Below are 12,425 nucleotides of genomic sequence, written 5' to 3'. Positions count from 1 at the left end.
AAATTTGGACAAAATTTTGTCCAATATTGCTAAAATTTTCCACCTGAAATCATTTCTAACAAATAATATAAACACATTCAAAACAAAACTAGTAGAAACACATTTTCACAGTAAATCTTTTTTGAATCATTTACAGTATTATTTGTTGGTGTTTGTTGTAATTGTTATTCCTCATAGATTTATATGTGTGTATTATGTTGTCAGCATTGTCATCATATATGTATATATATATATATATATATATATATATATATATATATATATATATATATATATATATATATATATATATATATTTATATATATATTGGGTGATTTTGACAGTTTGAGGCTGAAATAACATATAGCTGAAATGCCCCTTACCAGGATTGCCTATGGTCTGTGAGACTTCCAACTCTCACATGGTCTGTAAGACTTCCAACCCTCAAATCTGGTCACCTGAACCAGATCTTCACCCCCTCCCTGGCTAATAATTCAAGAGGTTACAGTCTAAAGCTTCACCTGTCTGGATGTTGGAGAAGGCAATGACATGACTTCTTTTCCATTTGGGTGGTCCCCCTCTGGAGTAGCCTATCTGAGTCTACCATCCAAGCTGAAACTCCCCACTCCTTCAAGGCTGGAGTCAACAGGGACTGGGAGAGGGCTGAGTGGAGGCTGGACTGGGAAGCTAAGCCAACATAATTACATCACTCACCACCAACGAGAACTACAGGAGGATCTACCACCTTATCTTGCTGGCAAATGCAATTTAAGGTAATAACTGACAGCTCAGTATTACATACTATAATAGCCTAATTTTTGGACTAACATCAGAAACCAACTTCTCATGAAAAAGACATAGATAAATATGCTGTTGTTGGGTGTTTGCTAGACAACAATTCTTGTGCTATACAGTGTGATTAATGTGAAAAGTGGTTATGTGCACAATGCCTCTCAATGTGCTCCACTGAATATGGTATCTTTGGGAAAATGAACAACTGACTTGGTAGCACCTGGGTGTGCCCCATGTGTAAATCTACAGGTTCAGCCCAGCAAGATCTTCCCCAGCTGCTAGAGTCAGCTCTGAATGAGCATTGTAATGAAATGAAAGATATGTATTTCTCATTTCAAAATGAAATATATTCCTCACTTGAAGGTATTAATGCTAAAGAGAAAAGCTTAGAAAGCATCATCTCATCTAAAGTGTTGGTTGCCAATGTTGACAAGATAATCAACCTAGTCATTGTTGATAGGCTGCAAATTGAAGTTTAAAGGATGGTGCTACAGGAAAATGACAGACAGAGAAGTTGCATTAATTTAGTTGCATGTGGTGTCCCATCCCAAACCAGTGACTTACATTTCGTTCAAAGTCTCCTGAAAAACAAGTTTCAAACTGATGTTGATACAGTGACCAATTTGCAAAGGCTGTCAAGCACTAGTGCCAACTCAAATGCTCCCAGCTAACCTAATTGACAAGACACATTACTGTTCTCAGGTAGTTCCTTTAAAATGAAAATTGACATTCTAACACAGTCCCACTTAGATCTTGTAATTACAAAATCACCTGATGTCATTGCTAGTGTTGAGTTTTTATCACCATTAGGAAAGTGATCATCCAGCATTGGCAGTATCACTAAATTGTTTTTTGCTGATATTCTAAATAGTTCTGCCAAATATGATTATGGTAGAGCATTTTCTGATTATATTTCATCTCTTTCTGTACAAGAGGAGCTACAGCAATGTAATGCTACTGCTGATGTGTCTCTTGAATTTATCAAGCAGGCCCTCAAAGAAGGTAAAGATTGATACATACCAATATTTACTAGCAGACAGTTTTCCAAAAATAGACAGATCCTTCCGTGGTATATTCTACAAATGCTAAAATAAGGTGATAGGTGCATGAGTATGTAAAAATTAAAACCTCTGATTCCTGGTCAAAATATGAAAGAGTGAGAAATAGAGCAACTAAGCTCCTTTGTCTAAATTGTCAAGAGGTGGAGTCAAATGTTATTGCATCAGTCCAAAGTTGCCCAAAAAGATTTTGGTAGTATATAAGAAGGAATCAAGTTTCACAAGCCCTATCATCCACTTCCTTTATAGATCCTGAAAGTCTTTCACATATAGCTGATAATTATGTAAAATCACAACTTTTCTATAAGGTATTTGGTTCAGTTTTCACAGAAACACATGCTCAATTTACTCCTCCAGATTTAAAACAAGAATTTAATGATTCAGATTTTAGTATCCAGCAGGTTTATCATACACTCCAAAATCTTGATCCTGGAAAGGCTCCAGGTATCGAGGGATTTTCAAATATGATGGTACACTAACTTGTATCAGTGCTTGCTGGACCACTCACATATCTCTTTAATTTTTGTCTCTTATCTGGCAAACATCCTTCAGCTTGGAAAAAAAAACGATCATTAGGCTGCTGTACAAGAATGGTTCAAAGTCCCATTTTAGAAATTATAGACCAATTTCAGATGCATCTATCTTTTCCCATATAATGGAGAAAGCTCTGGTGAGTAGGATCAAGGCACATCTTGAGGATGTGCCTTGCATGGCATGGTTCATGCTCAGCTTGGGTTCCATAAATGGCGTTCTTGTAACATGCAACTTCTGAAGGTGATTAATGATTTCCAATTTGATGGACAATAATGGTATTTCGTTTGATTGTATTTATTTTTACTTTTCCAAAGCATTTGACAAAATTCTCATCCCACTTCTGATTTAAAAAAAATGTCAGCTATACAGTATCAGCCTGCAAACTGAAGCATGGATTACAGAATGAGTTGAGTTCTGCAAGGCAGTTTTCTTGGGCTGGTACTCTTCTGACTTTTTATCAATGATTTTCCATGTGTTGTTAGGAATTTGACCTTAAATACATTCGCAGATGATGTGAAAGTTTACAGGTCAGTCAGGAATGAACATGAGATTTCTATACTTCCAGAGGATTTGGTTGCTCTGTGCTGGTGGTGTACAATGAACTTTATGTTCATCAACAAAACCATGTGCAATGTTGTGTACTATTTGCATAGACTCCCTCAACATTACCATTATTTTTTTGATGGTAAATCAATTTCAAGCGTGAAGTATGTCCAAGACCTTGGAGTTTGTTTTGATTCAAGTCTCAAATTGATAAACATGTATCAGATATCACTTATAAGGCAAATTACCAATTATTGCATCTAAAACATACATTTTCTAAGTCTAATCTCATTCATTAATTTCACTTTATGTATTCACTGTGCATCCAATGCGTGAGTATTGCTCATCAGTATTGTATCCCCTTAATGTGAGAGAAAGACTTGAGAATGTTCAACATTGGGCCACCGAACTCATACCTTATCTGAGACATCTACCATACCACCAGAGAATGTAGAGACTACAGTTGCCTAGTTCTCAGTTCCAATGTGATGCAGTTGACCTAATAAATACATTCTGCATTGTTAGGAACACTGATAATACCACTCCAATTCACTTATTCAATTTTACAGAATACAGTAGCACCCATCAACACCAACACAAACCTACCATTTTCACAGAAAAAATTAGGCCAAAACTGCAAACTCCAAGTCTGTTCACTGTTGATTGAAAGGTTTCATCTCTATTTTGAACTGTTATACTTTCCTCTTTATCTAGCAAAATGTTGAAGACTTGGAACACACCTCTATCAAAAATAGTTGTGACTTTCACAGTCCAGTCTTTCAAAAGTAGTTTAGCCTCTACAAATTTCCATATTAGGTCTGATCACAATCCATTTTGAGAACATTTTTAAAATTTTGTATTAGTTGTTTTTGTGGCCTCTATGTTTTCATAGTGTGTTATTTTCCATAGATTTATGGAAAATAACATAGATTTTTTTTTCCTTATAGCATTTAGTGCAACAAGCCTAATAAAGCTTACTATATTTTGGTATTAATAAATAATAATAAAAAAAGATGGGCTGTCAGAGGATGTTTCAAGGGAGTTCAATTGTCGATTCACATTTTTCCACTTTTGAAACAGGAAAATTGCTCAAGCACCTGAGTTTCCCCGTAAAATCATACTTGTAGGGTGTTTTTAACATCTCAAAGGGTTCTGTGGCTGTTTTTGTTTCAACCAGGAAGCAAAACTCAGCCATGTGCAGTTCACAAAGTCAGGCATTACCAAATAATGATGAGCTAGCAACAAAATAATTGGGTTAATGTTTACACAGACAGAACACATCTTTCTATAGTCATGGCATCTTTCTAAAGCCAGTATGACTGATGAAAAGTGGTTCTACATACTCCTGCCAGCAAAAGCTTAGTACTACAGAAACTCCTCCGCCTTACAAAACATCAGTCTTGTTTCTTTTTGGTGATGCTTTTAAAATGACTCCTGCCAGATTCTGCCCCATTGAAGGAATGAGTTTTGTTTTAGAGATGATGGTTTTTCACTTGAATACAAGAATGTGGTTGTAAACGCTTGTTGTACTAAAGGGCTTGGAATTAGTCCCTTTTTTGGACTGAAGTCCCTTCCATGTCCCTTTTTATGCAGAAAGTCCCTTATAGTCCCTAAGATTCCCTATTTGGAAGCATGGTATATTTAAAACACCCACTTTAGATAATATAGCCTCTCCACAAATATGGTTGTACTGGTTTCTTGGTTATGCTGTTGTAGTTCAGAAAGAAGCAACAAAACAGTGGAAACTTTGTCTGTGGTCAAAGTGTCTATTAACTGTTGTAAAAATTGGCAGCTAATGATTGCCTAAATGGTGGGTGGGATAGATGGGTCACATTGTTGTACTGTTTAAGTAGAGAGAGTAACATTGGCCTATAGGGGAGTTGGGATGAATTGGTCATATCATGGTAATGTTAACAAATAGATAATTGAGAGCCAGAACTAAGGCAGGATAAGCTTGTTTTGGTGTTACTTGGTTGTTCTACATTTGCTTGTTTTTTCATAGGCATATATTTTGGGGGTGATACCATAGGGAATTTATGGTAGGCACATCACTTGCCTGGGTAGAGAATTTAATGTGCCGAAACCCTATAGGCAAGTGTGTATTCTCCTGATGAGCCCTTGTGTTGGGTTAATGCCTCTGAATTATTTGTCTTTTTTTTACTGTTTTTAAAGTTTGGTAAATGACGACTTATACTTACTGATGACGCGACTGCCTGTCCGTGGATTATTCTTTATGGTGGATTATTCTTTATCTTTATGGTGGATTTTTGTGCTGTTGCATTGGTGATTTCTCTTTTCATTATATGTTCTTTCCCTCTAAATGTCAGTTAATAAACATAATTGGCAGGTTGATTGAGAAAAGGAGAATAACATGATTGGAATGTTCAATTAGCAAAAAACTCAGTGTTTTTCCTGCTATGTTCAAACCTACTTGTCTTTCAATTCTTCTAAGTTTATTTAGGAAAGACCATGGACAACTGCAAATTTTGTTGCTCATAGCTTAACTAAAGGAGACATGAGTGGCAGAAAGCTAAACGAATGGTGTAGGATTGGTGATGATGAGGTTTCTTTTTACTTCAAAATATGCAGGAAAAACCTTAGTGGTCACAAAGGTTTTTATACCTTGAATCAGCATGCTTTGTTGGATGAGCACAAGAAACAGGTTGCAATCTGTCATCTGTTACAGTTGCAATTGTGTGGATGTTCTAGACAACAGTTTCAATCAGAAGAGTCATCAGCTAGAAATGAGGTAAAACTCTTGAGATGTTTTACAGCAAAGGTGCTGCATTTAAAGCAGAAATCTTATGGGTACTCAAGTCCTTGCTAGCTTTGATGAATGCAGGTATGTGTGATTCCATGATGGAATAATTGAAGTCTTTGAAGCCATGCTTCCTGGTAAGCTACCACTCAAAATGTTGTGAAGAAAGCTATGCACTTGATAACTGATGCACTTCACCCAGGCTGTAAACAGAATCTTATGAAGAACATGGGTGAAGCTCACTTAGTTCTGATGCACTTTACCCAGGCCCTTAAACAGAATCTTATGAAGGACATGGGTGAAACTCACTTAGTTCTTGAGTGTGATAAAAATACAAACAGTGAAGGAAAAAAAAGAGCTACAGATTAGAGTGTGTTTTTGGTCCCCTTTAAGTGATAAAGTTGTGGGCCACCATCTGGTGAGGTATTTCATGGTGAAGACATTGTAAAAAAGCTGATATCATGCATTGTGAGCAAGAATTTACTTCTTGAAAGACTAATTATGATAGGCAGTAATGGACCTGGTGTCAAAGGCATGTTTGCAAATGAATGCATTGAAGAAGAAAAAGTCTGCAAAAGAGCTTATGAACATTGGAACATTCAACATCCATGTTGTGCACAATGCGTTCATGAAAGGGCACCATGAATTTGGAGAGGAGTCTTCCAAGTTTGTTGTCATCTTGAGGCATTTTTTCTTTGGCTGGCCTGCAAGATGCAAGGCTTTTTGAGAATGCCAGAAAAATAAAGGTGTCCCATACAATAGTTTCATTCAGCGTGTTTCAACAAGGGGGCTGATGTTGGGTCCTGCTGTTTGCCAAGCAATTTATCAGTGGCTGGCATTTTTGAAGTATTTTCTGAATTAAGTGGCATCAAATGAACATTTAAAGAATGTTGCACCATCAGCAATTTACCTCAAGGTTGTAAGCAACCTAAAAAGAAAATATGCAAACTTGCAAAACTCGCATTTTTGTATCCACTGTCAGAGCTTTTTATGAAATTCACAGTAGTATTTCAGAAGAACCCATTGTGCATGCTCTTTATGCTGATTTGGAAAACTTACTTCTCACTGTCTTGTCAAGAATTCTGAAACTTGACATTCTCATTTCTGCTGATGAAATTTTTACCTGTTTGCTTGAGAACTTGGACAACTGTTTGCAGAATACTATTGTAAGTGAGCAGGTTGAGCTTGCATTAGATGCTCAGAAACATACCTTTGCAGAAACAAGGATTCTGTTAAAGGGTGCATAGGCATTTCAAGCCAGCTTTCAAACACTTGGTCAAGATGTGCCCTATCTCTTCTAATAGACTCCTCAAAGGGTCTTGGCGCCAGGATCCCAAGGAAAGTATAATATCAGATACAATTTTGCTTGTTTGAGTGATCCCAGTAGGAGTAAGTGTTGGTGATATCAAAAATGAGTAGGTATTTCTACAAGTCAAAAACAACTCAGTAGAACCAATGCCATTGTATCTTGACTATTACTGGCATCAAATATTCTCTATGATAGATGCTTTTGATGGGCAAAAGTATACACTTTTGTCAAAGCTTGTAAAAGCAGCGTTGACATTATTGCATGACAATGCTCACATAGACAGGGGCTTTGGCTCTCAGAAAGACTTCTTCTGTCAGACAGAGCCTCCTTGTCAGAAAGAGTCCTGAATGCAAAATTGTTTGTGACTGATGAATTGACCACATATGGAGGTAAACTCAATAGGTTTTAGTTCCCAAGAGTTGTTGACTTTGTCTAGGTTGACTTGGTCAAAATACTAAGACTGAGTGGAGAACAAGGTAAAAGAACAAGCTTCTGAACAAAGTGTCCAAGAGAAAGAAAGGCAGCTGAACCTAGTTGACATCTCTAGCAAAAAAAGAGCTTGATAGACTTGATTAATTAAGAAAGGTGCTTCTGAAAAACAAAAAGAGCAATTTTTAATGCCTTCTTGTAAGTGGCCACTGATTGCTTATAGAGAACAGTGATTCCAAAGAATACTGTAGATATTACCTTGGTCAATTACCTACAACAGAGTGCCATGAAATCACGAGAAGATGAAAAAACAACGAAACAGATGAAAAAGAGCAGACCAAAAGGATATACAAAAGAGAAAGTGGACCTGATAAGATCACTAATCTCTCAAAGAGGTTAAAGTTGTGAATGAGTTAGCTTGCAAATTGAAGTCTTGTGGATTGTTTTATTTATAGTCTTGAAGTAGCCTTTTCTTTTTAAATAAACATAATCGAAAGTTTGAGAAAAAGGAAAAACAAAGACAACTGACCCATCTCCACAGAAAATGAGTTCCCTCCAAGGCTCATGAATTTGATGATTCTTAGGGTAACTTGGCAAATGCTTCTGATTCATGAGCAAAGGAATGTTTTGACAATAGTAATCAAAATCCCTTCCCACTTTGGTCCCTTTTTTCACCCCCCTAAAAGTCCCTTGACAGGTCGTCAAGTCCCCTTTCTAATGAGCAGGAATCATTCCAAGCCTTGGTCTAGTAGAATAACTTTGAAAAGCCAAATCCCTGTGAATTCTGTATCTTCCTCTGGAATACTCTAAAGGAGTTTCCGGATTGGTATTTCCAATTAATGGATCATCCCCATTTGTTTAGTCCCTGCAATTAGAAACGTCAGAGATTGCAAGAGAGCAGAGTATGCTATTCAGCCCATTAAGTCAAGACAATCTTTGAAAATTGAATTAATAACTATTTTCAAAATTATACACATGATTATGCTGACAGCTCTGTTAAAGACTGATAAGCTGGTGGAGCTACCTCTATCCTTGACATAAATTTGAATGCCCCTTCCAAGTATTTCATACTGTCTGCAGAATTATTTTCTGTCAAATTGTAATTGGTGTTCCAATAGATTTAGAGACCTCAACAAGGAATATCCTATTTTGACCAGATTTCCTCTCTTCTTTTCATTTATAAAGCAATACTATGGTCCATGCTGATGATATGAACTGTAACGTATATGACTAAAGATTGTTGCTTTAACTTTAACCTGAAATTTCATTTAATCTCTTCACATCTCAACCCCTATGGAAATCATATATAATTAAGCAGTTGATTCCCTAACTGTTAAGGTATTACAAATCTCTCCTCCAATAAATATAAGGATCTCGAATTTAAGAGATGTCATTAGGGCTAAAGCAAAAATTATATATCATGATTTTGTTATCATCCATTCAAATCTAATGATTTTAACATGCTCTATAATAAGCTGAACCATTTGTATCTAATTCAGATCTTTTTAAATGGGAAATCGATCAATTCTCCCTTTGCAGAATTGTAATCTGACTTCAGAAAACACTCAGTATATTTTCTTTGACTGTAATATGCCAGTGCTGCTTGTCATACCCAACCAACGGACATACTCTATCAAAAGTTGACATTTTGTGGTGGGGTCTACCTAAACTACAAGAGAATAGTCCTCTTGATAATGGCGATCTGTAGTCATTGTTAGCCAGTGGGCTTGCACTGCATCTGTCCTAGCACTTTCCTAATCAGATGGCATTTCACTGGGCCATACAAACTGTCACAGTTCTTTTTTATATTTTGTATAAAGCGTTTTAACTGCCATCTCAACAACATAGCTGAATAGATCCAACATTGGACCTTATTTTGCTCTGAAGTGCAAATTAATTTGATCTGGTGGATGAAAATTCTAAAAGACTGAAAAAGTCTACTGTTGACTAAAAATCTTGTATCATTTGATGCCCTAGGTAACCTTTCCCTGTCCCCTGATTTGGGAGGAATACTATATAGTTTAATGATACAGATCCTAAAGAAGCTTTGTTATTGCTAGCATCATAATCTTAACGTTTACAGATATCATTTAAGCCCAAATAGGGACATCAAATAATCTGTGTAAGAATTTTAGAGAAAACAAAGAGATGAATAGTTCTCTGACATCTACAGACCTCAAATATATGAAGAAGGACAAGAAAAATTCTTCCAACCTTCGTTGTTCCTGTTAAGGTCCCTTTGGTCCAGTCAACTTACTCTGAAAGTTGTATGCTGACTGGAGAAAAGCAATGTTTGGACCATTAAGGTCCAAACACTAAGGTTTCACAAATTGATCTAGCCCATTTTTTGCAAATTTTATTTTCTTCTTAATTTTTCATGGCTGAGTATGTATGCCCAAAATGTCGCTAGCTCATTAGGGGGAAAAAATGTCACGCTATTTTGGGCATCGTAAATTCATAGAACAAATCTTTTTAAGTAGTTAATCTTTTTGTCTTCATTGCCTTGAGTCATTTTTAAGTGTTTCCTGAGTATAAGGGCTCCATTGAGCCTATAAATTAAAGAGACAAGTTTTCAAGCTGTCAAGAAAATTGTTAGAACTTTTTCAGGCAAACTAATATGACACAATAATATTTTGCATTTAGATTCTGCTTGTCTTTTTATCTCCTCCATTAATTTCTTTTTTTCAGGGATATTTGCATAAAAGGCAATTCTGCTTTTTTTAGTGAGAAAGCTTTGGAATTTATGTTTTCTTCTTCCTACAATTAATGAAAAAATTATGGGATTTGGCCCTGCACATGCATAGGTTCCCAGAGTTTTGGAGTTTTTTGCTTTTAGTAAATGCCAAGTGCTCATAATAATACAGACCTTGACTATGAACTTGTTCTGTACACAATAATACTATACAGGTCAATATTGCATTTCTGTCAACTTTCCTTGTAAAGTCCTCCTGGTGTTTGAGTTATTTGTGCTCTTTACTAACTTCATCTGGAAAGACACATTGATTTGGAAAAGCTGGAAAGCATATTTTAATGCCAGTATAAGGAGGTTACGAATAAGAAAATTGACAATAAGAAATGACGAATGAATATGAATAAAATTGACAAATGAGAAAATTATGGATTTTTCACTATACATCGTAAAACCATTCCCACTGGCACATCTTAGGACTTGAAAGTATGTAAATTTTTGTAAAATCAAAATTATGGAGCAAATTTTGTCTATAACTTATAAGTGTTAAAAAAAATATATTTTTTATTAATTAGCGTAATTAGTTACAATATATTAGTTACCATTTTGCAGTTCATAATTTTATGTTTTGGAAAATCAATATAGCAGAAAGATGGAATTCCTGGAGGGTTGGTTAATAAATTTTGAAATAAATTAATGGACCCGTCCTAGAAAGCCTTTCACACTTGATGAGAGCCAGTTTTGTCAGAAGATGAGACAACATAAACCAGAGCCTTGGAAAAATAAGCCAGAGCCTTTTTTAAACACAAGCAAATAAGCCAGACAATATTTTGCCCCCAAAAGCAACTAACAATCTGTATGGATACAGACAATATCCCATAGGTTCAAATACCTGGTGTTTTCTAAGGAGAAGACCAAATAAAGAAAATATATGACTACATCTTATCAAAGAGACACTTATATTCTGTTAGAAGTATCTTGTGACTTTGTATTTTCTGATCTAATAACAATATGTTTCATTTATAGTTTGATGGACTCAAGAAATGGTTCACATCATGGAAGGCCGCGGTCACCTTCACATAGACCTTTTTCACATTCCTGGAAACTTCTAGTGGACCCACTTCTAATAAAAGGACAATCTAAGCTTGTGAGATATGATGGCATTGTTCCAGGTTAGTGTCTGTATTATTCAGCTCTTTAAATTTGAACTCAAAAATCTAATTTTTGAAAAATCTATGTCCAAATAGCAACAGCAAGCTTTAGCTTGTTGTTGCACAAAGAAAGAAAAAAAAAAACAATGCACATATTATGATAAAACACCCACATGAAAAATAACAACAATAGTAATTAAAACAATAACAACAATAACAGAAATAAAAACCACATGAATACAAATAGTTCAATGAAAAACAGCAAGAAATTCTTGCTGTTTTGATTTTACTGACGTTCCTGAAATTTTGATTTTCCTAGTCATCCCTGGATTGATGATTTGTTGCTCCAGGAAATCATAATTTTCTTCCATACATTTTTTTTAAGTTGTGATTTGATTTATGTGACTCAGTTTGTAAATCTATCCTCCCGTCTCTCACTTTTTATCTATTCTTTGATATCTTTTGTTTCCCCCCTCTTTGTTTGTTCAACTTTAAGTTTGTGTTATAGTTAATTTTTTAACTATACTAATCAATTCAATCAGCTGATTTATACCAAGGATACAGTAATCAGGCCAGGATCTACGCATAACCATGGTCCTAGGAGTGCACAATGCCGAGGGGCGCAAAAAATAACTCCAAGTGTTTTTTTTTTCTTAACTGAAACTGGACTGATGTGATTTATTGTCAAAGTGCCCGGTTCACTTTGCTCTGTGCTGCCTATTCACAGAAGAGTGATTTTAAAACAGCAAAGGCATTCTGTAGCTACTCATAAACTGCCAGATGTCTCCCAAGAATGGTAGCTGAGAGTTCGGTATCACCTCTCTCTTGCATTACTTTTGGCTCATCACTCATCAGTTGCCTTCTGTTCAGGGCTTCCACTATCTCCGAATTTTGAGAATTTTCCAGTAGATCTTTGTGTCTCCCCTCTTCCCCCCCAAAAAATACTTTGGGTCTAGGGATGCCAAAGATTTAAATCTGGCCATGACAGTAGTGCATATTCACACAAAATTATGTCTTTAGAACATGCTAAAACAATACTCTGATAAGTAACATGTAATTCTTAGGCATTGTCATATCTTGCATCAAAATAATGGAGTACAGCTTGCAAAACTTTGGCAGTCAACAGATTTACTAAGACCCATGATCACTAAATACGTTAAAAAGAAAAAAAAAATAGTAAAC

At 35.8% G+C, this 12,425-nt stretch overlaps 1 protein-coding gene across 4 annotated transcripts in view; it reads left to right on the top strand.

The window, feature by feature from the left end:
- Positions 1-12,425, top strand: part of LOC136028046 (histone-lysine N-methyltransferase SETD1-like) — an 80,872-nt gene that overhangs the window by 2,259 nt on the left and 66,188 nt on the right. For all 4 annotated transcript variants that reach the window (XM_065705640.1, XM_065705638.1, XM_065705639.1 and 1 more), the window contains one exon: positions 11,119-11,264. In XM_065705640.1, coding sequence (XP_065561712.1) covers positions 11,123-11,264 — 142 coding nt within the window. In that variant the 5' untranslated portion in view covers positions 11,119-11,122. Of the gene's footprint in view, positions 1-11,118; positions 11,265-12,425 lie in introns of those variants that run through there.

This window comes from Artemia franciscana, chromosome 6, assembly GCF_032884065.1.
Source record: "Artemia franciscana chromosome 6, ASM3288406v1, whole genome shotgun sequence".
Classification (NCBI taxonomy): Eukaryota; Metazoa; Arthropoda; class Branchiopoda; order Anostraca; family Artemiidae; genus Artemia; species Artemia franciscana.
Note: the sequence above shows the minus strand (reverse complement) of the source record. Positions and strands in the feature narration are given on the sequence as shown.